The 24,330-nt window shown below is 56.4% G+C and overlaps 1 protein-coding gene across 2 annotated transcripts in view; it reads right to left on the bottom strand.

Annotated features, from left to right (window-relative positions):
• Positions 1-2,811: 2,811 nt before the first annotated feature.
• RAB11FIP4 (RAB11 family interacting protein 4) overlaps positions 2,812-24,330 on the bottom strand; it is a 106,851-nt gene continuing 85,332 nt past the window's right edge. For both annotated transcript variants that reach the window (XM_031468329.2, XM_064495895.1), the window contains 12 exons: positions 19,154-19,383; positions 17,461-17,655; positions 16,828-16,962; positions 16,553-16,588; positions 15,277-15,376; positions 14,771-14,874; positions 13,585-13,725; positions 11,533-11,614; positions 10,892-11,029; positions 10,659-10,817; positions 9,467-9,610; positions 2,812-8,591 (listed from right to left, as the gene is read on the bottom strand). In XM_031468329.2, coding sequence (XP_031324189.2) covers positions 8,475-8,591; positions 9,467-9,610; positions 10,659-10,817; positions 10,892-11,029; positions 11,533-11,614; positions 13,585-13,725; positions 14,771-14,874; positions 15,277-15,376; positions 16,553-16,588; positions 16,828-16,962; positions 17,461-17,655; positions 19,154-19,383 — 1,581 coding nt within the window. In that variant the 3' untranslated portion in view covers positions 2,812-8,474. The remainder of the gene's footprint in view (positions 8,592-9,466; positions 9,611-10,658; positions 10,818-10,891; positions 11,030-11,532; positions 11,615-13,584; positions 13,726-14,770; positions 14,875-15,276; positions 15,377-16,552; positions 16,589-16,827; positions 16,963-17,460; positions 17,656-19,153; positions 19,384-24,330) is intronic.

The raw sequence follows: 24,330 nt of genomic DNA, 5'->3' as shown, positions 1-24,330 counted from the left end.
CGTGCTCTCTATCTGTGTCCTCCCCAATCTCCCTCACCTGGCCCTCTCCATTTCCTCCTTCAGGCCCAAAGTCTCCCCTGACTCCTCAGATGATTTCAGAAGTGATTATGCACCAGAGATTCTCAGTCCTGGCTACACGCTGGAATCACCTAGGGAACTTTGATTAAAAAAGCCCAGTGTCCAGTCCCACCTTACCACCACCTGAATCCAAATTGCTGGGTGGGAGCCCTATAGCCATGTGATTTAAAATTCCTCCAGGTGATTCAAATATGCAGCCAGGTTTGAGACCCTCCCTTTCTAGATGCTTCTGTGCCATGAGTTTTGCTGTCACAAACCCAGCACCTCGCCCTACATGGAGCATCTATTAGGTACTAATGAAACATTGGCTCAGTGGATGATGAGACCCACCCTTGACCCACCAGGCTCCTCACTGCCTCACCTGCCCCATCTCCCCAGCTCCACTTCTCCACTATCCCATCCACAGTACCCTGAAAGGGCTGTGCTCTCACCAAGACTCCCCCAACATGCAGTTACTAGATCCTGCAATTCCTCAGGGCTCTGCTGAAACGCCCCTTCCTCAGGGAAGCTGTCCAGCTGGCCTCAGTCCCCTTGCCCCCTGCTCCCATCCCCTCTGGACTTTTCTCTTGGTACCTCTCATCACCCAGAAGTCAGCTCTGTCTCCCCTCCTCCCCTAAGAGGCAGAAGCCTCTTCTGACTTTTCGGGACCAATCCTCAGGGCCGCACAGAGCTTACCACACACAGTGTTGCCAGTAGAGTAAGTCTGTTGGTTGAGTGATTTTGCGTCCAGATATTTTTGACCCTTTGGCAGACTTTGTCCTGGGCCCAGATGACTAAAAGGCCCTACATTTGAGGGCCCAGGGTGAGTTGGTCGGATCCAATAATGGAACACCTTTGGAGGAACAGTGACCTCTAGGGGGCATAGGGACAATGTTGTTGTCTGTAATAAAAAGACGGTGAGGAAATGTTATCCAAAACTGGCGGGAGGGGAACCACCTGTGCAGAGAGCACACACAGCAGTGCTGGCTCCCACCTCTCTTCAGAAGAGTAAACTGAGTTGAATTATGTCCCCCCAAAGAGATACGTTGAAATCCTAAGCCCCGGTAGCTGTGAACGCAGCCTTATCTGGAAACAGGGTGACTGCAGCTGTAATCAAATTAAGATGAGGTCACACTGGAGTAGGGTGGCCCTAATCCAATGTCTGGTGTCCTTATAAGAGGAGCACAGATGGACACAGAGATGCATAGACGGAAGATGGCCATGTGACGACGAAGGCAGAGACTGGAGGTCTGCAGCCACGAGCCAAGGAACACCAAGGACTGCAGGCAACCACACATGGACCAGATGCTCCCTCGGAGCCTCCAGAAGGAACTAACCTTGTTGATGCCTTGATTCCGGGCTTCTGGCCTCCAGAACTCTGAGAGAGTAAATTTCTGTTGTTTTAAGCCCCGCCCCACCCCTGCCACCCAGCTTGTGGTATATTTTCACAGCTGCCCTAGAAAACTCGTATCACAGAGGAGACACTGACAAGGAGTCTTTGGGGGAAGACGAGACTTGCCTCCCGAAATCCAGACTCTGATTCTGCAACACTTACTGGAGCCCCATCTGGTGAGCTGACAGATGCTACCAGTTACTCCTCGTCACAGGTCTGAGGGTAGGAACTGTTACTTCCCTTGCTTGACAGACAAGGCAACTGAAACTCCGAGAGGTGACTTGCTTGGTTACATGGAAGTCATGGAGTGGAGGTCTGATTTCAAGTCCAGGAATCTTTCCCTGCACAGAGTTGGTGCTTAGAAAATGCTTATTGTGAAACATAAGCAAACTGGAAGTTTAATACTGGGGCTCTCAGTGACGCTCCTGTCCCCACCCTGGTCCCCGAGATGCCATTGCACTCTCCTGCGCTTCCTTGACAACAGGGAATTCGCCTCCATGTCAAGTCCTTTTCAGGACTTCAGAACTCAACACACACCCCAAGGCAGGGTGCAAGGAGGCTATTGCCCCTGAAAAGCCAGCAGGTGCTTCTGGAGGGCTGGCGCAGGGAAGGCAGAACCAGTCTCCAAAAAAGTAGCGGCAAACGAAGAAGGAAGCTGTTCCTGAAACTGGGGTGTAAGGCCGGTGCTCAGGAACTGGAGACCCCTGACTGGCAGCAGAGGGACCCTGGCAGGAGGTGGGAATGAGATAAAACACAGGACCCACTGTTAAATTTGAATTTCAGATATATGACAAGTAACTTGGTATTGCCTGGGACATACTTAAACTGAAAAATTATTTATCTGAAATTCAAATTTAACTAGGTATTCTGTATCTTGACTTCAGAATCTGGCAACCCTCACTGGGGAGGGAAAGGCACGTTAGGAGGATGGAGGGAGTAAAGGTCCAGAACCTACAGCTCCCTGTGTTGGAAGATGACTTTGCCGTGAGCCCAGGCGGCCGTGTGAATCCAATGAATGGGGAACCACTGGCCCACCGGGGCAGACCCAGGCCACCAGGGCCTGTGTAGCAGGGTGGAGGGTCTGGGCCAACAAAGAAGGCCAAGTCGTCTCCAGCTGCTTGGCCTGTGAACCCTGTTGACACCTGGAATCCCATAAGGAGCAGGCAAGGAGAGGGCAGGAACCTGGGCGTCTGGGCCATCAACCTGGAGCATCCCTAGCGCTTGGCAGGATCCATGCCAGCAGTTTGGTGTGAGACCAGGCTGGGGTAGAGGGCATGGCCTGTGACCCAGGGAGACTGTCCCCAGGAGTTCTGGCACCAGGCCTCACACCCTCCCTCTCTCCCCACAGAAACACCGTCAAGTCAGGCAAGAGGAGCAGAGTGTTTATTTACACCTTGGTCTGTACATTAAAGTTCCCGAGGGAGCCTGCCTCTGAGAGCTTGCTCCTATTTGGCTAGAAGCAGGCTGACGGCGGAGAGCTCAGGGCCCTGGGACACAGCCCTGGAGCCTCACCCCACTCTCCCCACCCAGGGGCCTGGAGGTAGAGGTCTCGCCCCAGCCCCAAAGCTAGACCTGCTTCTGGATGGAGGCTCCCGCGGAGGGCGAAAGACTCAAGTGGATTGAATCCCTCGGGCCATCAGAGCCGCCCGACAAACCCTTGGGCATGAGCCCCCACGTGCAGCTCATTGCACCTGGGCCCTGGAAACCCAGCCAGGGAAGTGGGGACTGCAGGTCCTCAGCCGCGCATGGTCCCAGAGCGGTCCTGACATCATCAGGGATCTAATGGCACCCGGTCTGAGCACCTTCGGCAGACGAGGAAGAGCTCGGCAGCTGTTAATGAGCGGCAGGGGACGCAGCCAGAAGCCCCTTCCTTCTGCTTGTTTGGGGTCTGACGCTGTTAAGACACCAGACGGCGGTGGCCCTGAACCCAGGCCCAGGGCCAAGCACGGGGAGCCACACAGCAGGAGCTTCTTCCGGGGGCCGGAGGTGCATCCTCCAAGGGGCTCACTGAGTGGCTGCAGACCCGAGACACCCTGACACCCCTGCCAGGCTGACGTCCAGGCTCGACAGGTGTGCTCTGCCACCTACAGACACTGACACCGATGCAGGGAAAGGGGGGGGGGGGGAGAAGCTGCTTGCACAAAGCTGGCCTTGTGGGGGGTGTGGGGCTTCTAAACAGCGGCAGGCCGGAGGACGGGCTAAGTGGGCCCACGCCCCCCGAGCTGAAGACCATAATAAAGAATTCCATCCCGTTTCCAGGTCTGAGCGGCTGAGTAGGTGGAGGGAAGCGGAGCCGGAGCCCAGGGACTGGGATGCGCGTGCAGGGAGCCGGCCTCGTGGGGTGGCGGCCCGCGGACACCATGTAGGGGAGGCGCTATGTACACTTTACAGGGCGCGGGAAGGGCCAGGGTAAACGAGAGGACATAGAAAAGGGGGCAGTGGCAACGCGGAAAATCCTGTACAGTGGTGACAGGGCAGAGAAGGCACAAGGACAGTGACCCCAAACCATGCAGACAAAACACGGCCGGCGCAGCACAGCAAAGCAGGGGGCCCGGGGGAGGCACACCTCCCAAGTCCCCCCAGACAGCAGCACTTAGGTCCTGCAGGGGCGGCCCTGGGATGCCGCTCCAGCCACCCTGCTGCTGGTGGCTGGGGGCAGATGCCCCACCCCCACCCCACTCCATTACAGTCACAGCGGGAAGGAGCCTACAGGGTCGGAGCACCAGTGCCACGTGGCATCACTCTCTGCAGGGTCCACACTTTTAGAAACAGATCTTTCTAGAAAGCAGCCTCTTTTCCCGGGGAGGTGGAGTGTGGCTGAAGGGCGGGCAGGCAGCCCCACTGTTCTGGCCACTCCTGCTCCCTCCTGAGCATGCGCACACTCAGGGCAGGGTGGCAGGGCCTGGGGGGCCCTGAGGTCAGCTGAGGAAAGGGACTTGCTCACAGTCACCCAGGAGGGCGCAGCCCCTCCCCAACCTGGAGCAGCATCCCAGAGGGGCTGTCCTCATCCCAGAGGAGGAAAGGCCAGGGGTGGCAACAGCGCTGGAATCCTGAATGGCCCCTCTCCTTGATCTAAAACCCACCTCAGCTCCTTAAAAGAGTCGCTGTGGATCTGCCAGGTGAACAAAGTCATTTCCTTGGCACAGTAACCACCCAATATTCCCCTGTTCTGATCGCATCTAGTTAGCTTTTGGGTTTAAATTTGCTAATGTGCTAAACACACCTACCCACAGAGCACAGAAAGAGGGCTTCACTTCTCCCTCGTCCACCAGGCCCCAATGGCCCCTGTATGCCTGTGCAGGTTATTAAGTCCCTCACTGGAACAAAAGAGCCGTCCTGACCACCAGGACCTAGCTGGGCCAGGAATCTAGCAGACCAGCGACTCAAGCCCCCAGGGCTGGGCAGGGATGCTGGACTGGTGAATAACAGGGGAGGGGCTGAGGTGAGCCTCATTCGTCCAGCCTGAAAACAGATCAGAGCAAACCCCACAAGGCGGGAATCCCACTGGGCTCTGCTGGAACAGGAGGCAGCAGCTGTTCCTGAGGCTGCTTCCAGCACCCCTCCAAACTCTGTCCTCCCCCCACTCTGGATACATCCCTACACATGCCACCCGCTGACTCCACCAGCAACAGGCAGAGACTTACCCACTCAAGTTTACTAACTCTCAGGCTGCTGGGCAGCTGGATCCACCTGCTCCTGAAGGTACCTGGCCTCCCATCCTGGGGGAGGGGGTCTGCTAACTTCTCACCATCAGACATCAATACACCAGCAAGAGAACTCCCTGTTCCCCAGCACCTGGGTTAACAAGCCCAATAGCCTGTCCACCCATTTTCTCTGCTTCTGGCCAGCAACCTCCCAGGACAGGAGTCTCAGCTGGGCTGCACAGTACCTTCACCTGGGGAGCTCTTTGAACACTTCAGTGCCCGGGCCTCACCCACACCAATTAAATCTGAATTCCGGGGCGGGGGGAGGGCGGGGAGCGGTCAGCCCAATCAGCAGAACGTTAAAATTCTCCTCAGGTGATTCCAATGCACAGCCCATGTTGAGAACCAGTTTCAGGCTCAAGCACTCTGGGAAATTGTCAAGCTTTGTGTTTTCCATAGGTCAGAACGGCTGTAGATAAAGGATAATTTCCCTCTGACAATTCTCAAAGAATCTACAAATTTAAAATAACTTGTCTAACCCTGACCAATTCAAAGTTAAACAAATTTTCTTTTTTACTAGAACTTCATTTCTTATACTGTCCCACAGAATACGTCCCTAGATAAACCAGAAAGTGCTTCCTTTTTAGTTAGATGGTGTATCTAATGCTCACTCTCGGGCTCAACAAATTCTGTTCGGCTTCTAATTAAATACAAGGATACCTCAGAGTCCCGTAAAATGTGAATCTGCTGAACCCCCTCCCCACACTCCCGCCCCCAAAGCCTCTAAACTTGAGACAAGTTACTGCTAATCCCTACTTGGTGGAATTACCAGGTTTAGCAAACACCCAACCTACAGAGGACACCCAGTTAAATTACAACCACCCGGGGGATTCTTTAAACAGTCTCAGGCCTGGACCACGCCGCAGACCAATGAAATCAGAACCTCTGGGAGCTGGGCCCAGTTATCAGAATTTTAAGAACTTCTCCATTTTAAATATGTCCCAAGTATTGCAGGGAACATTTTACTAAAAATTATCTGTTGCTTACCTGAAATTCAAATTGAACTGAGCATCCCTGCACTGTCTCACAGCCCCACCACTGAGCCCTCTCAACCTGCAAAGGAGAAAATGCAGGGGAGCAGGGTCAGCCCCGCCTGCACCCAGAGTTAGGACAGCTCTAGACAGAGCCCACCCAGGGGCTGTGGGGCTGGGACCCCTGGGCCATCTGCCCCACCCCCACCCCAGGCTAGCTTTCAAACAGGAAAGAGCATTTAAAAAAGCTACCTGATCTTAAAAAGCCAATTTGATGTGTTCTGGCTGAAGGAAGGTTGGATTTAACTTGGGCTGTGTGTTAAATGGAATTCAGTCTCACTTTAAAGTCAGCTCCTTCCAGAGACCCCCGCACCACACCAGGTCCCTAGGGCCTTTCAGGCTCAGGGCTTCCTGAGGGAGTCCATTTCTGTGGCGCCCCCTGCAGGCCGACAGCTTTTCCCACCCCCTTTCCCCATGGCGGAAATGCCTTCCCATGTGGTCACTCCAGGAACTCAGCCTCCGCGGGCTTCCCCGGAACCCCATCAATGCAGCTAAAGAGCATGTCAGGTGTTACACATGAAATGCTCACCCCTGGGGCAGGGTCCCCTGGACCAGGACCCGGGTCTGGCTGGCCTCTCCGCAGGACTCCTTCCGATACAAAACCCAGACCAAAGCCACGTCATGACTCATCTTCTTTCCTGTCCTTTAATTCCTGCCATTCCTTCCTCTTAGCAAATTCTCAAGAGACCCACCCTCTTTCCACTGTTGCTGCTTCTCAGATCCTCGAGGGGCCCAAGGAGACCAACCCCTGCCTCCCATCTTCCTGCTGTGGGTGGCCCCAAAGTCCTACATCAGACCAACGCAGCCCCATTATTTGCCGCAGGAAACCAATCCCATGCGTATGCTTAGAAAGAATCAGGAAATGCAACGAAAGCCGAAGCTGACTGGGTGGAATGGACATCAGTCCTGGCCACAGCCCTGCTCTGTGAGCGGGGACTTGCCTGTGTCCCCACGTCCCCTCTTCTCCCCCTCCTGCCCTCTCTCCTCTGCATACACCTCTCCCCGACATGCCCCAACTCTCCTTTTCCCACTGGAAATGCTGAAGAAAACCAGCAACTGCAGGGCTGGGGAATAAGACCATACATGTTCTTATATATCTGATAAAGGAAACGAATCCCAAGCCGCACAGAATTGAGACAAACTGGGAAACTGAAGGGAAAGTACCAGATCTAGTCCCAGCCGCGTGAAACAAGAGCCCATGGAAGATCCAGAGGGTGAATTTCCACCACGTGTCACCAGGATGGAGACAAAGAGTTCCCTGCCACCTCCCCAGCTGTGTCTCCCACCAGCACGGCATTTGTTCCCCGGCCAAGAACCGGATACAGGAGTGTTTCTAGAGGCCGGAACGCAGGGGGCCTCAGCTTAGATTGTAAACCCAAGGCCATCAGCAGGCCGTGTGGAGAACAGAGGCAGGTAAGCAGGGACCGCTCCCTCCGAGCTGCTCTCTTAGAATGCGGCCACGGGGAAGGATGCTGACAGGGCTGTGAGCACACTCCTCCCCGAAAATCACGTCTTTGGTTGCCCAATGCCAGCACGTGCCTTAGACACCCCCGTCCCCCAGCCCCCTTCCCCTGCCTTTTAATCCTTCATGCACACCCAAGTGAAGGCTGCTTATTTTTCACTGTCTTAAAAACAAAGAAAGGGTAAGCAGGGATGGGGAAGTTTACAGAGAACTCTAAAAGTGCCAAGAACTCTCAGAATGAAGAGCGCCCCCCTGTAGCCCCTCTGCAAGCCTGAGTCCTTTGCACGCCCTGCCCGCCCGGTGCATGAGCATCACACAGGCTGCCAGCAGGGGAGGGGCTCGGAAGGGCCACACACACCCCTCCCTCCTCTCTGAGCGCAGGTGCCTGGGCTTGAAAGACAGCCAAAGAGGCTGTTGAATGCCTGTGAAAGATCTTAATCTTGCTCCCATTTGCAGCGGGGAGTAGGGATGGGGAGAAAGAGCCCATCTCACCGAGTACTTTTTAATCCTTGTCCCCAGAGGTAGAATCATTTTATCCAGTATCTGAAACACAAGCTTCCAGTTCTCGTTATTACAGTAACTCCTGAGAGCCGACCCTCTGCCCCTCGCAAAGGGACCACAAAGTGCGTGGACAGCTAACTGCACGCGCACCCTGTGCTGTACGCACGGCCTCCCCACAGACACACCAGTACACGTTACACGGTGGCCAGAGACACATTTACAGTGTGTGTGTGAGGCCCGACCCGGGCCGCATCCTGATGCGGGGTCTGCTCCTGAATCCCAGGGTCCAGGGGTCCCGAGGCCGCTCTGCAGCCAGCCCCCTCGCCTCAGTGTTTGATCTCAAGGATGGAGGGGTTGTGGTCCAGGATGGCAAGGATAATCTTGTCCATGTACTGCCTCAGCCGGAAGTTGATCTCTTCCTGCTCCTTTAGGGCTTCCATGAGCTGAAGGGAACAAGAGACAGGTCAGGGCCGAGACTGGGCTGGGCGCAGGCGGAGCCCAGATTCCCGGGCGTGCAGTGAGCCGGCAGTCGATGACAGAAGGGCTCAGGAGACCCTGGGCAAGGCAGCCCCAAGACCAACCTCAGCACTCAGAGCTGGGCATGAGTCTAAGATGTCACCCCCAAGGAGTGTCAGATATGTAAATGCCTGGGCCACACCCCCCAACAATTCTCTGAGTCTTGTAGGCTGTAACAGAAATGCCACCTCCGTCCATGGGCTGGAGGCTGGTGCCTGGCTCACGTGGGGGCTCCTTGTGGCCAGGGGCCAGCTCTTAGCTCTGTGTCCAAGCTCAGGGTAAGGGGCTCACTGCCTCTTACGATTCATGTAGCAATGTAACCAGGGTATTTCAGAGACCTGACCTTTCAAAACCATAGCCCAAGAGTGGGCTTTGATGCTAGAGATCTGGGTCCTTTTCTCTCCATAAACTGGGTGATCTTGTGTCCTAGTTTCTCGACCTGTGATGCAGACATGTGCAGAAAGCCTCCAAGTCGTCAGAAGATTAAGTGAGGACATACTGCAAGCAGGTGCCCAAGTAACACTAGGGTCCTTCCCCTCCTGCCTCCCCTGGATTATTCCCCTGGTGAAATTAACCAGCCATTTCGGCAGGCTCTGGGCAGAGCTGAGCCTCATCAAGCCCCTGCTCTTCCCAGCATGTCCTGGAAATCAGAGCTGACTTAGCTTGGCCTGCAGCCTCCTGCCCTCCCTGCTCTGCCCCGTCCCTCTGGCCAGCCTGGGGCTTGTCATCGGGGCAGGTGGGATGGGGCAGGACTCACAGACAAGGGGCCAGGCTCCAAGGCGAGAGCGGGTGGGCACGTTACCTCATCGCGAGAGGCCGTGTCAATCTCTGCAGCCAGAGACTGGGCTTTGGTCTGGGTGGCAAAGAGGTTCTTTGCCTCGTAGAGGCTGAGGCTCAAGATCTGCCCGTTCAAGTCATCATTCTGATCTCGCAGTTTGTGATTCTCCTGTGGAGGAGGACAGAGCAACATCAACTCCCGGGAGCGTCCAGAACCCCCTGGAACCCACTTCTCTGCAGCCGCTGTCTCCTGCCTCCCACGAGTACCCTCTCCTCCTTCCCTTGGGCGTCACAGCCAGTTCAGGACACCCACAGATGATGTGGCCTGTGCCACACATGGCGGGGAGGGCCAGGGGCTGGGGTGTTGTGAGGCTGAGGAAGTATTACAGCCCTGCTCTGGGAGTCAAGTCTCCACACAGGAGCGGGTCGGGGGGATGTAGCCCACAGTGGCTCCTTCCCCATGTTGAGAAGTGATGCTTGGGTCTCCAGGCCAGTAGGTCAACTCATCTCCTTGGTTCCTCCTGCAGCCAGGCTCAGGACCCCTGCTCCTGGGGGTTCTTTCCAGGGGCACCCTCGCTCCCAGCCGGCCAGGTACTGCTGTGCCCAGACCCTCTTCACCAGCCCTCAGCTCTAGCTTTTTTGCCTCAAGACTCCTAACTGCTCACACCTGGGACCTTGGGCGCCCCCTCGTGGCTGAGGCTTAGGACTGCAGTGGGAGCAGAACCTCCAGCACCTCAGCCTCCCTCTGGGAGTCAGCTGGGAGGGAGGTGTAATTTGCACTGCAGGGTCTCTGAGCACGGGGCTCCCCTCACCATCACGCTCTCGCTGGTCACTGCCCCTCCTGATCCCGCTCCCCCCATCCCTAACCCGTCTCCAATTATAGGAGTATTTCTGGGAACCACTGGAAATGGAATCTTGGTCTGCTCCTGGGAGGACCCGACACAGTGAGGCACTAGATGGTGGCTGGGTGGCATCTCGTTCTCTACCCACGTGCCAAGGACAGAAGAGTTGTGTCTATTTCTCTTCATGGACTCAGAGGAGAGACCCTGGGATTTCCACTCGCCCTGCCTGAGCTGTGAGTCGGCAACCGAGGTGTGGAGGGGAGCGGACAGTTCCGTGGGGGAAGGTGGAGCAACAGCTCTCAGCCCCTCACAGGAAGCCCACCTGGCGGGGACTTGGATGCCATATCCCGCGGGACAGAGGCTCCCAGGGCCCACCTGCTTGAGCCGCTTGATCTCGTGTTCCAGCTCCACCTCTCGGGCCCGGGCACTGAACTCGCCCAGGCCGGAGGACGAGCCGCGGCCCCTGCCTGGCCGCTCGCAGTCCAGCTTGTACATCTGCAGGTGCTCCAGCTCCTTCCGCAGGTCCTCGATGAGCTGCATGGCAAAGAGGCTGGTCGGCAGGAGCCAGGGCGCCGGGGGAGCCCTGGTGCCCACTGGCTGGGACCCACCTCCTGCGTCGCCTCCCGCTCCTTCTGGAACTCAAGGCGGTTCTGCCTCAGCTTGTCCATCACGCGCTTGTACAGGTCCATCTCATCCTTGAGCCGCAGGCTGGTGTCCTCCAGCCGGTCAGACATGCGCTGCCGCTCCTGGACCGGGGAGAGCAGGGCTGGGGGACAGGTCCCAGTGGGGCCTGCTGTGCCCCGGGGGCTTTGCTGGGGGTCTGGGCAGCCACCTAAACAAACAGGCCACCAGACCAGCCCCCTGGACAGAGGCCTCCGAGGCACAGCTTAAAGAAACAGCCTGATCCCCCAGGATTCCAGAGACAGCTGGAAAAATCTCAGGACCCTCAAGTCCTTCAGTGATGCCAGACAGACTTGAATAGAAGGCAAGAGCCCCAGCAGAAGCTAACCTCCTTCTCTTTTTTATTTTCCCCCATAATATAAGGAAATATATCCTCTGTAGAAATTTTGGAAAATCAGAAGTACGGAAAGACAAATTATTGTTCATATTTTGCTGTCTTTTCTCTGGCTAAGGCAATTTTATTAGAATTTCAGAAACTAGAAACTAGAGGCCTCCGATGGCCAACATGGCTTCTCTGTGGATTCAGCTCAAGAACCAAGTCTGAGAGATGCCTGGCCCCGCCACTTACCTCATCCAGTTTCTCTGTTTGTGACTTGAGTCGAGTCACTGTCGTTCTAAGCTCAGTGTTCTCTTCTTCTAACTGCTGCACCCTGGGGACAGGAGAAAGACAAGGAGGTCAGAAGTGAGGACTGTCTTACGATCGGACAATGTGCAGCGATTCTCTGCTTCCTGGAAGCAGCGGAGAGAGACAGAGAGTGAGAATATGAATAGTTGTTCCAAGTGATACTATATTGACTTTAAGCTTCCTGACATCTAAGGCAAAATAGTAAAGACACTGAGTTATTATTACTTTTGGATAAAAAGAAAACTCATGTGTGAATAAGAACATAAGATTCGTTGCAGACATGGAGATGGGGATGGTGGTATTTTTCTGCTAAATGGAGAGTCGTCCTGCGGCTGTGCGTGGCTGTCCGGGGCAAGGCCCTCCTGTGAGGAGCCACAGTCCAAAGGCAACAAACAGCTGTCTTTGTTTTCCGTCCTCCTCCAGCATCTCGCTCAGAGCTCTTCCCTCTGAGTGCTCGGTGCAGCTGCCTGACACCCCCAGGCAGTGGTTCTGACCATCATAACCTCTGTTAGTGTTCACGAGGGATTGTCTTAACATGATTTCCTGAGAAGACGGAACCCGGGCACCCAGATCGGTGTTAAGTGAGCAGTGGAGACAGGCTGTTGGCCTGACACTGGGACGGCCGGGGCCATTCTGGCAGGGATTCTTGCAGAGTGCCATCTCCTCCCGACTCCCACCTCCTCCACCCCAGAGAGGGGGCTCCCCGGCCCCCACTGCCAGGAGGGACCCCTGGGCCAGGGCCTGAGAGGAATTCAGACCCAGCACCCTGCTCTGATGAGGCCACCTCACAGGGGACTTGAGATGGTGGAGGACGTGAGACACAGCACACTGCAGATTCTGGGAGCACTGCCAGCAGCAGCTACAGGAACAGTGCCCCTGGAGTTGGGCAAGGGTTAGGAGACAGCACCCTAACCCGCATAGGCCCGCACTCCCACGGTCTTCTTCCACCACCCGCCTCCCAGCTACCTCTCTCAGGCCAGCCGCTCAGTCAGCTGTCAAGAGCAGGCAGAGAAGTGATGCTTAATGAAGGCATCAGCCCCTAGGAACAGATGCAAAACAGCAGCTTCTAGAAACTTAAATGAACCCCCGGTCCATGAGAGGGCAGAGCGGGTCTCAGGCACAGGGGAGTGGGGAGGTCCCCTCACCCTGCTGCACACGGGCCTGGCCCGCCCAGTTCCCTCTGGGCGCTTGACCTGCTTGCCTGCCAGCCGTGAGGTACGAGGTGGAAGCCCCCTCCCCACCTGCCTTCCACCCCAGCTTGGGCCTGGCCGACTCAGGAGGCTCTCAGCTCAGAGACTGGGGCCTCGGGGGCCTGAGGAGTGTGGGGATGGCCGTCCTCTGCCAGAGGCCCAGGGGCCTACCCCAGCCTGGTCAGCGGGAGCGCAGCCCTGGGACATCAACACAGCCCTCACCGGTGTGCAGTGTTTTGATGTGCATCCTGGTCACTCTATGGGAAGGGATGACAGATGGATACTAAGGCCCGGGAAGTGACAGTATGTCCAAAGTCATGGAGCTAATGGGTGACCAAGCCAGACTCCCAGGTCAGTCCTCCCCTCCCTGCCTGCCTCGGATTCCAGCAGCCTTATCCAAGGCTCAGAAGCCCTGTTCTTCCACTGATCTTGGCCCCTGTGGCCCAGGGTCAGTAAGCCCTAGTGTTCAGGGTCAGGGAGAACCTAGCAGCAGGGGGCGCTCCAAGCCTGGACATCAGACCCAGCCCAGGAATTGGGATAAGACACTTTTTTTTCTACTTATTCTCTTATTTATAGACCCATGTTGTTCCCTGGTTTACCTAACACAAACACTCTTTTACCTGCTTGCTAGAGAACACGTCCATATGTTCAGGTATCACAAGGAGAACTGTTAGAACAGAGGCTTCCCTTCGCGCTCAGTGTTCCCATCTATGTAATGGGGACAGCGCGTGCCCACAGGGTGAGACCAGGAGTGCGAGGACATGGCAGAGGGCGGAGGGTGTCAGACCCTCCCCAAGGGGCCGACCTGGTGTTGAGCAACTCGATCTCCGTGCCCCGCTCCCGCTCCAGCCGGCTGTAGGCCTCGCGGTGGCGCCGCGCCTCCTCCTCCAGGGCCTGCTCAGCAGTGGTCTCTTGATCCTTCACCATCTCCTCCAGCTCGTGCACCCTGAGGAGAGTGGCACGGAGTCCTGAGTCTTCTCACCCCAACCCAGGCTGCGACAACAGGGAGCCCTGGACCCCGAGACCCCAGGCAGCGTATCTGTTAGGTCTGTGGGATGAGGGACACCGTGGCATCTAAGGAGAGGTGTGCCAGCCACGCACACCACCGAGGGGCAGTCCTGTTAGCTGGTTCGGAGGGGAGCAGGGGGCACTCCCAAGGCAGACACAGGGAGTGCCGGCCTCGCCACAGCCAGATCAAGCAGCCCTCTGGCCTCACTTCCTCTTTTTGCTTTATTCCTTCCTGGCTGATACCCCTCTGATCAATAGTTCAGTTCACTGGGCACCTGGGCTCCAAAGCTGGACATGTCCCGGCTGGCGGCCCTGAGCATACCAGACCCAGGAAAGGCCAGGCCCCACTGTGGATGTTCTAACTCCACTACTGGCAGCCGAGTTGGTACATCAGTCTGGGGGACATGTCACTGGCAACAGTCCCTCTACGAGGCTGACCTGGGACGTACAAAAGGGCCCGTCTTTGGGCCCTACAAGGTTGAGGACCAGACACTGGGTGGGGAGCAGTTTACCAAGTTTCATGCCATCCCGTGAGGCATGCACCACACTCCACAGCACCACCTCATCAGGGTCACGCTCAGCGGGCCTCCATCGGAAGAAGGGCACAGTAGTGCCCAGACCCTTTCCACTAGGGGCGGGTGTGAGCCCCCGGCTTGTACCGGCCTCCCTCTCTCCCTTTTCCCCAGGAAGGGAGGTCAGGCTCTTGTTGCAGAACAGAGAGACCAGAAATGGATCCCAACCCCTGCCTCTGACCTGTGTTGGGGCTGCAGCCCTGGGGGGCTGAGGTCAAGCTCCAACCTGTCTCCCTGTCCCCAAAGACCTGTCCCCAGGGGTCTGGCACGGGCAGGGCCATGCAGCAAGGGGCTGACGCATCCCAGAGCCTCAGAGCTAGAAGGACAGGCAGGTTCCTCCCCTGGCTTCTCCCGGGGGCTCAGCAACAGGGCCAGCCCTCCGCCCCACATCACCGCCGAGGCCGGCCTGACCTGTGCACCAGCTGCGTGTTCTCCTGCTTCAGCTTGCTCTTCAGGTCCCCGTTGGTCAGGCTGTCATTCTCCAGCTCTGTCACCTTTTTTTCCAGGAAGCTCACCTACCACAGGGAGGCAGAGGTGGGGCGAAGAAAACCTTTAAGTCCAGAGTTGAGAACTAACAGGTGAGGCTGATGGCCAGGATCCCCATGTGAGCATGTACAAAGAAGACTCATAGTGGGGAGGGTATAGCTTAAGTGGTAGAGTATGTGCTTAGCACGCACAAGGTCCTGGGTTCAATCCCCAGAACCGCCTCTTAAAGAAACAAACATAAATCAATAAACAAACAAATCTAATCCCCCCCCAAAGTCATGTTGGGTGGGGTGGTAAGCAAACAAATCTAATTACCCTCCCCCCAAAAAGTCACGTTGGGTGGGGGTGTCTCCCAAGTTCCCAGGCAGCAGCCAGGAGCACCCCTACCACCCCCAGGCAGTATGCACGCATCAAGGCCCGCCCAGGCCCACCTTCTCTGTGATGTCGTTGTCACAGGAGTCAATGCTGTCCCGGAAGAGGTCCTCAGTGCTGCCGTTACTGCTGCTGAAGTTGCTGCTGTGCATGAGCTGCCTGCAGGGTCGGGGAGGAGCATCTGGCTGCCGGGGGCCCCTGAGACTGGGGTCCAGCCGGAGGCTATGGCCCGGGGAGGGTGCCAGGAACCCCCTCTAAGGAGGCTGCCCTCGCCCAGTCAAGGGAGGAGAGCGGCCTGACCTCTGAACTCAAGAGATCAACCCGCCCAGAAGATGGCAGACATGCCGCTATGGCCCTCCTGAGCCCGTGGCAGACATGGCCAGTCCATCACAGCCCTTTCCTGCTGCTTCAGATCCTGTTCACACTAGTGTCCCAGCCAGCAGCCACCAAGGAACAGAGCTGGTGGGTGAGGCCCCTGGCCTCTTCCACCTGGAAAACCACCCAGTGAAGCCAGCCTGGCACCAGGTCCCAGCAGAAGGCCTGGACCTCCTGAGACCACCCAGCCCTCTGACAGGCTGGCTCCCACTACATCTCTGGGGACCCTGGGGGAAGGCAGAAGGAGGGAGACCACCCAGGTCGTGCAGGACAGTGGGTTGGTGAGTGGACTGGAAACAGGCAGCCACTATCCAGGTGACTCTTGCCTGAGGCAAAACCCAGCTGCCACTCCCCAGCGGCTCCCACTCCCTGACAGGCAGCAGCCAGGGTCTTGGCTAAATGTTCCAGCCCAGGTTCCGGACACTCGCTGGATCTCCCAGAGTCTCCGATGTGGACCTGGGGCCAGTGTGCAGGAGAACCAGAGCGGGACCCTGGCAGTCCTGGGAATCAGCTGTGCAAGATTTAACCTGGAGCAGAGTGACCAGCTCCAGTGGGCACATTAATGGTGCATCTCTCCTGTGGGAAGCCCACGGTCTCTGCTGGTACGGCTGCCGGCCCCAGAGGACGGGGAAGGGCACCAACAGCCGCGGGAGGGCTGTGTCTCTCAGTGCATCCCTGCTGTGCCTGCCTGAGGTGGAGGCCCCTGAGAGTTTGGAGGGGCTGACCGCTGCCGGAAGGGACAAGGGGTGGGGATAGGGAGGGGACAGGGAGGAGGCCGGCCTCTCTTTATCAGGAGTGGATCTCCCTCTGCCTCCGCTGCCCTGGGGCACCTTGCTCCCCAACCAGCCACATGCAGTGCACTGGCTGGGTCTGGTTGTGGGCACGGAGCCGCCACCCTGGCAGCAGGAGAGCAGTGAAAGGGGACAGCATTCAACCCGCACGCCCCTGGGGGGGCCTTACCGTCCGAAGGCTGTGCTAGAGATCTTTCGGTTGGGGCTATAGAGAGAGAGAGGAAAGGGTTATTGAACAGAGGGGCCTCTAGCCCACTCCTTCCTCTGTCCCGACTGCAGATACCAAAGTGCGGACGAGGCTTTTGCCCGCCCACTGGAGGGAATTCACTACCAGCTTGGCCCTGAGAAGTGGCCCCCTGATCACCTGCCAAGACAGAGTCGGGCCACCTCCCCCACTGGCCCCACCCAGTCCACCCACCCCTGTGCTGAGCTCCGGGGCCTCACCTATTGGCCTTCAGGTTTTTGAGTCGGGCTTCCAGGTCATTGAGCAGGTTGATTTTCTTACAGCACTGAGAGCAGTAAACATCCAGCAGTTCGCTGTTGTACGCATGCCGCATTTTCCTAGGTGTCTGCCCCGCACTGGTTCATGAGAGAGAAAGAAATCTTCTTAACCGCTGTCCAGTCTGGTGCCCCGCCCCACCCGCCGAGCTTACTTATTACTGGATTCTTCAACACCCATGAGCCTCGTGTGTGTTTGGGAGATGAGGAGTGGGGAGTGGAAATACAGCCACAGATCTCCCCTCCTCCAATACTCATAGAGAGGAAGCCAATGAGCTGTACCCATTTCACAGAGATGGCAACTGAGAGCTAATGTTAAAGTAAGCAATGACTCAAGTGCGTGGGGAGGTATCAGTATGTCACTTGGAGTCTGCAGGCTCCCAGGCTGGTTAATTGTGTTTCTTCCCCAAGGCAGAAGGAAGGACGAGGAATTCCAGACCCCTAATCAGGGTGCAAAGTCAGCCTCTCCCCAGCCCAGGAGCAGAGCCTACGGAGCTCACAGCTCTGCCCAGGGATGAGGCTGGTTTGGTTCTGCTACTTTTCCTGGGCCCTAAATGCCATTCCAGACCAAGGGGCCACCTGGAGGACACGGACGACCCCAGGTCCGAGTAGACATTGGTCCTGGTCTCGTCGTCAGGGCAGGGGCTGCTGGGGGCACAGTCCACATCATCCGCCTCCCCGTAGTCTTCAAACTGCTCCTCGTTGCTGATGAGCGAGGTGGTGGAGTGCGTGGAGAGGTCTGACGTCGTCATGGACAGAGTGTGGACCAGGGACCTGGGGTTGCAGGAGAGCCGGCTGTTAATGAGGCGCCACCCAGAGCCCGCGGCGGAAGAAACCAGCCAGACCTTCTGGAAGGTCAGTCAGTGCCACAGATACCGGGAGCCAGATAAAGCTTGCATTTCTTGACCTGGTAAGTACACTTAGGGGACCTCATCCTAAGAGTTCTGCACAAGAGATGTCACTGCTTCTCGAGGAACATTGCTTACAAACGCATGGTTTACCTACAGCTACACTGAATTAGCTATTAAATTGCAGCATATAGCAATGAATGAAATGATCACATACATTATGGACTATCTCACTGGTGTTGAAAGGTTTGTAAAAAATATTGGCAATAATGTGAAAAAATTAATGTAAACTATAAGACAAAATTTTAGACACTGGGAGACAGAGCATGTCATAGGTCTACATACAATAAGGAAAAGCAGGAAATGAAAACATTTAAATGGTAACAGGGCTTGTGTTTGGGTGGCGGGACCACTAGTTCAGTATGTTATTTATCCTTCACTCTCACTTTTCCTACCTTTTTCAAGTTCTGTGTCATTGCTTGTCCTCTAACAACGAATGAGGTTTTAAAACAAACAATGAGCTACTAGGTGACATGCCTCTGCTAGTTTAGAGAGGGGATTTCTACTCCAAAGAAGCCAGATGCCACAGAGCACGGGTCGGAGACCCTAGACCCCTCATGGGTGACCCAGCGTGGCCTGGGACAGTGTCAGGGGCTGTCTGTAACCCATGGACAAACAGAAACACAACTCATCACCTGCCAAAACATATCTTCCCCTTAGTCATTGAGCAGGAGCTTCTGCACCTTCTCACTCATAAACTAGGATCTCTCTAGCCTCCTAAGCCCCCACACTCAAAAATGGGGAAACAGCGGTTCTCAAACTTTGCCCCCGAGGTACCCCAACTTCTAAGGTTCACAGTGTCAGTGTTTGGGCACTAAAGGTCAAGTCTCCTGGTACCTCCACCCTGTACCATTTATTTACTTATTTATCTGCCCTCAGGTTCCTTAGCACCTTGGGTGGAATGCATCACACTCCTCACTTCTTTCTCCTATACATTTTATTGAAATCCTTGGGGCTCACTTCTGGCTGCCTCTTGGTGATCAGTCCCAGAAGACAGTGGGAACGATCAGATGGCAGATGATTAGCCAGCATGACAACAGGTCTGTGGTCCACACGACCAGCTGTCCTTGGGTTGGCGGATCATAGGTACAGTGGACGGACCGCTCCCAGGAAGCAACATGGATGAAGGACTCCAAAGGACCCCACCATGAACAGCGTGACTCCCAGAGCTGTGCGGGTTTGAGAACCTCTGCACTGGGAAAAGGTATTAGGTCGAACCATATGAAACTGCCTTTCTTTTGAAGGTCAGAAATAATTAAAAATTGACAATTCTGTATGGTTAACCCCTCTCCTTGCTCTCCAAATCTCTGGCCATGACCATCACCTCCTTCTGACACACAGAGCTCCAGGCAGTTTTAACTCACTTGTCCTCTGGCAGGAACAGGGCCCCGAGGCCCGCGTCCTTCTCCTCGGCAGGAATCCTGACCGCCCCCTCCAGGCCCTGGGTGCTCTCCATGGGGCCGTCCATGTCCGACTCTTGGGGGCCCTCGGGTGGGGCGAGCGTCATAGCCTCGTCCTCGTCCTCGAGAAAGAAGCCGGGCTCCCTGAGGAGGAGCTCGCCGTCAGCAGAGGTGGGGTCTGGCACCTCGCTGCCCTGGGAAGACAGAGGGGGCAGCAGGGGTGAGGCTGGCTCCCCAGGACCCAGCACTGCTCCTCAGACTGCAAGGACATCAGCAGGGCTGGGGACAGTGAAGACTGTGGTGCCGGGAGGCCGAGACCCCGAGAGCTCAGGTATGAGACCCTGGCAGGTGACTGGTCTCGGGGGCTCTCTTGCTGGCGGCCTCGTGAGAACCCAGTGAGGAGCGGGAACCCATGGGACAGCCATCCATGGAGCAGGGCCACAACCAGGCCAGCCACGTCATCCAGGGTACCTGGGCAGCTGGGCAGGGTCCCCATCACAAAATCTGCACGGGAAGCTACGGGACTTGGAGAAGACTCCTTGGTGACTGTAAGGGCACAGCCCCACCGACAGTGACTCTGACCTAGTGGAGTTTGAAGCATCGTGGTACAGGGATGTCCACACAGCTTGGGATCTGCCCTCCACGGTTCAGGGTAGGTCAAACAACCTCTCTGAACCTCAGTTCTTGCCTCTGCAAGTTGAGAATGGCCACGGAATCTTACAGGATCGCTGGGTCATCATAGCAGGACCTCAATGAATAAATCCCGGCCATGGGCCTGCCTTGGCCCTGCCACAGCCACACTGGAGAGCAAGAACGCTAGATCTTTCGATTCTGAGATTTGGGCTGGTCCCCAGTGCCCAGCACCCTGTCCAGCACAATGTCAGTGCACCACAAAGATTTGCCTGAACCTTTTGCTAAACTTATAGGAGAAGAGCTCTGGCTCTATTCAGTGATTATCCCAGTCGGAGAGGCAGCCCTCTGCAAACCATTTCTCGAGTCTGCTTTGCCTCTGACGAGGGAAGTATCTTCCACCTGCTCCCATGTGAGATGTCAAGCTACTCCTCAGATTCTTCGGTGTGCTCCTTGGCTAAGAGCTGGCAGAGCCCCCATTAAAGGTGCTTCCTCCAGCCACAGGACAGTAAGAGGGCTGTGAAAAGTCTAGGGGCATCGCCAACAAGAACAGGATCGGGGACATCCAAGGAAAGTGGTCAGCGACAGGCTCGGCTGGGCCTGCCAGACGTGTGCAGCTGTCCGCCGGTGAGCTGGGTCTTGCTGGGTCTACCCCCAGCAAGTCACGCCCGGCTAGGAAGAGATGGCAATTAATGAGCTTGGCTCCTGCCTGTGCCATGACTCGGGCTGAGCACCAGATGGACCAATAAAGTCGGCATCAGGCAGCCAGGCACCCCTGACTGTGCAGGCCAAGGGGCTGTGTAATTAAACTCACCCCTGGTGTTCACACGGCCCTTTCTGTCTAGATGTCACTAATCCAGTTCCATGTGGCTCCCAACCTTATCAGAGCTCATGCCCCAAGCAAGCGCTTGTCTGCAAGCCGAAGCAAGCTGCGTTCCAGAAGAAACGAAGGGAAACAAACATTTACAGAATAGCCACCAAGTTCCGGAGACAGCCCCCTTCTCACCTGACGTCCCACAGCATCACACCCAACACCACGCACACGATGGAAAGAGGGGCCTCGAGTGGTCTGTCTCAGCCCGGGCAGTGGAAGGGGTCAGACCCCCCCATAGGGGTCCCTGCTTCCCTCCCTCCCAACTCCTCAGGCATAGTTTTATCCTCTGAGCAGAGTCCACAGCTGTCTGGCCCCTCACACCTGACACAGTGTCCTGTCTGTCACACACACACCGTTCATCTCTCACGACAGACCCGGGAGATCTGGGGCGTGTACAAGGCAGGAGGAGGAGTGGTCTTCTCCAGCTGACACCTGGGGAAGGCGATGCTGAGTGGGAGGGGGCTGCCCAGCAACAGGGGGCCCAGCTGAGACCTGGCGCCAGGCTCCTGACACACCAAGTCTGGCCCCTCACCCCACCCCCCACATGCACTCACTCAAAACGCCCGCCTTCTCTCTCAAAACTGGCTGCTCCCTACATCAGCACCTCTTCATTCACCCCACAGTTGTTTGCTCAAGGCAAGTGGAAATTTTAATTATAACTTCAAACCCATTTCTAGCGCAGACGGTCCCTAACGGAGAATGGTTCAACTTAAGATTTTCTGACTTTACGACGGTGTGAAAGCGATACGTGTTCAGTAGAAACTGTACTTGGAATTCCGAATTTTCCTCTTTTTCCTGGGCTAGCGACACACGGTCTGAAGCTCCCCTACTGCTGGGCGGCGGGGCAGCCGCACGACCAGGAGGGTCAACAGCTCATATACTTAGAACCATTCCATTTTTCACCTTCAGTGCAGCATTCCATCAATTATGGCAGAGATTCAACACAATTATAAAACAGGCCTCATTCTGGGTGATTTTGTTTAAGGTGTTCTAGGCTAGGTTTTGATAGTAGATTAGGCATATCAAATGACGATGTCATATCCCAATGAGATCTGTAGTTTTCCCCTAAATTTAGATAACATAAAGACAGCTATAAGAAAAGGAACACATCGTGCACCTCGGTTAGCCAGAGGTGGTGCTGGTTTGGTTTCTTTCCTGAACAGAAGTGGCCTTGTCACCCGTGCTCCTCCCCCGGGGCCTCGGTCCCAGCCCGGGTCCCGCTCTCCGGGTTGTCTGGGGAAGGCCGGGGGGATGCTGCTGAGGTTGGGGGACAGCATGCTCCCTCCCAAGTGCCTCAGGCAGGAAGGCCAAGCAGAGGCAGCTGCTGGAAGATGCTGGAAGGCAACCTCTCACCTCACCTGAAGCCACCCCTCCCCGGCTGGGAGAACCATAAGTCCTATTAGAAATGCTTCTGAGTCAGTTTCTTCCTTATATATTTTTTAGACAAAGTTACGTATCATCCTCGCAGGGTTTCCAGGAGGCCTGGGGGCTTCCTGAAGCCTAGCCACCCTCCCGCCAGGCCCCTGGGCCAGTCGGGCCCTGCACGGAGACCCCCATGTTATGCAGGCTTCCAAGAAAGGGGAGATCTCCGGGGAATGTGCCAGAGCTAACGATTAATCTGCCTGGGGGCAGCAGGGCAAATTCTACTGCTGCTGCAAGATTCCAGAGTTTGCAGACAGCCCCCAGGCCGAGACCGGGCAGCAGGAACCTGGGCTGCGGTGTCCCCAGGACGGGGCGTCCTTCCCACGAGAGGAGGGCATCGATCCACAGGGCACCTCATGCTCATCGGCACCTCTTTGCCAAGAACCCCGAGGGCTGCCCGCTCCCAACAGACCAAGCAGTCTGCGTTCAGGTCTCGCTCCTTGGCAGCGAGCTCCCAGCGAGTCCCAGACCTGAGGCCTGTGCTCTGGAGGGGGCAAGGATCCAGGGAGCAGAAAGCAGGATTTCACAGAAAGAGTGAGACTGGGAGTTTTTTTTTGAGAGAGGGTACCTTTAAGGAAGGGACAGTGTATTTGGCAGGCAGCTCCAGGCAGCACCGTAGGTGACCGTATCCCCAGGACCCTGTGGTTGGCCCGTGTCCAGCCCACTGCAGGTCACCTCTGCCCACCCTGCCAAGGAGCTCCAAGACACCCCTGTGAGGGGCTGGGTGAGGGTGTGGCTCTGGATCCTGGCAGATGGGGTTTCAGTCCTGGCTGGTCCAACTATTCACAAGCCATGTGACCTTGGACCTGGGGCAAGTGACCTCTGAGCCTGATTCCTTACCTACAGATTGGGGACAGTCACCTCTACCCCAGAGACTACTCTAAGGGCACACATGACAGTGGTCACAAGCATCAGGGAGTCAGCAGCCTCAGGAGCATTAAATTCTGCTCCGGCCTTGTTGGGGGCTGCATATTACAGAGGCCGAGCTGCCCCTCTAGCCCACGGGACCCCGGCTGGTCAGCCAGCGAGGTCCCGGACAGGCAGGACGCCAGGAGGCATGCCACCTTCAAGAGACGGGGGTTTCAGGAGAGTTCTGAGGCCCCAGCCAGATGCTCCAGCAGGGCAGGTCTGCACCACCAGCGCCCCCCTACACCCCATCCTGTCTCCAGAGGGGACCGCCGGCCCTGTCTGCAAGTGGGAGCCTGGAGGCACACAGCCGGCCTGTGGGCGCCCCACTCCAGTCTCAAGAGCAGCATTCACCCTCCAGCAGGCCCCAAAGTCACCCCCTCCTCTGTAGGAAGTTGGCACGAGCTGAATTCAAAGGCTGGTGAGAAGGCCCAGAATCAGGTCTTGTGGGGCCCTTCCAAGCCTCAGAGTGGCCAGCACCACCCACTGCCCAGGGTCTTGGAGTGGGTGCGGCAGGCCCAGGTGCACGACTCCCTCTGACCCTCCCCTTCCCCCACTGCTCCCAGTGGGAAACGCTCTCGAAGTCACACAGCCCATTACTCTGCATTTTCCTGGCAGCTGAGGGACTCCGGGTGACCCCATTTCCACATTCCCTGGGAAAGAGAAGACCCTAAAGGGGCAACCATGGGGATTTTGACATCTGAACCCCCACGGTCAGCATCGCAGGGAGCACAGGGTAGTGATTAGCAAGTACCAGCTGGACCAAACTGTGCTGTGGATGGTTAGCTGGAAAGAGCCAAGGGTGGGGACTCCGAGACCTGGGTGCCGACCCCGGCTCGGTCCCTGGCTGGCTGTGAACCAGCTATTCAATTTCTGAGCCTCATCTAAAAACAGGGATGGAAGTACACACCTGGCAAGACTGCCATAGAGAATCTAGAACAATACCTTCACCTCACAGATGCTGGGAAAGCAGCAAAGGAGAGCGGGGGCAGGGTGGTGTTACGAGCAAGCTCTGGAGGCGGACTGATGGGTTCAAGTCCCCCTCTACCACTGATGAGCTCTGTGGTCTCAGGTTCCCTGAACTTCTCAGTGCCTCAGTTTTCTCATCTATGGGATGGAGTTAACTACTTGGATTAAATGAGTTTTACATACTCTAAGCAGAAAGTGCTCAACAAATCTGAGCTATCATTGTCTTCACAGTATTGAGAGAAGACAGTCAGAGGTGCCTCCTGGCCCAGTGACCTCTCTCCAGCCCCCAGGAACCTGTCCCTGTGACTCCCAGTGGTGAAGGTAGGCTGGGTTCAGCTTC

This window comes from Camelus dromedarius, chromosome 16 (assembly GCF_036321535.1).
Source record: "Camelus dromedarius isolate mCamDro1 chromosome 16, mCamDro1.pat, whole genome shotgun sequence".
NCBI lineage: Eukaryota > Metazoa > Chordata > Mammalia > Artiodactyla > Camelidae > Camelus > Camelus dromedarius.
The sequence above is the reverse complement of the archived record's forward strand: the minus strand, read 5'-3'. Positions and strand labels throughout refer to the sequence as shown.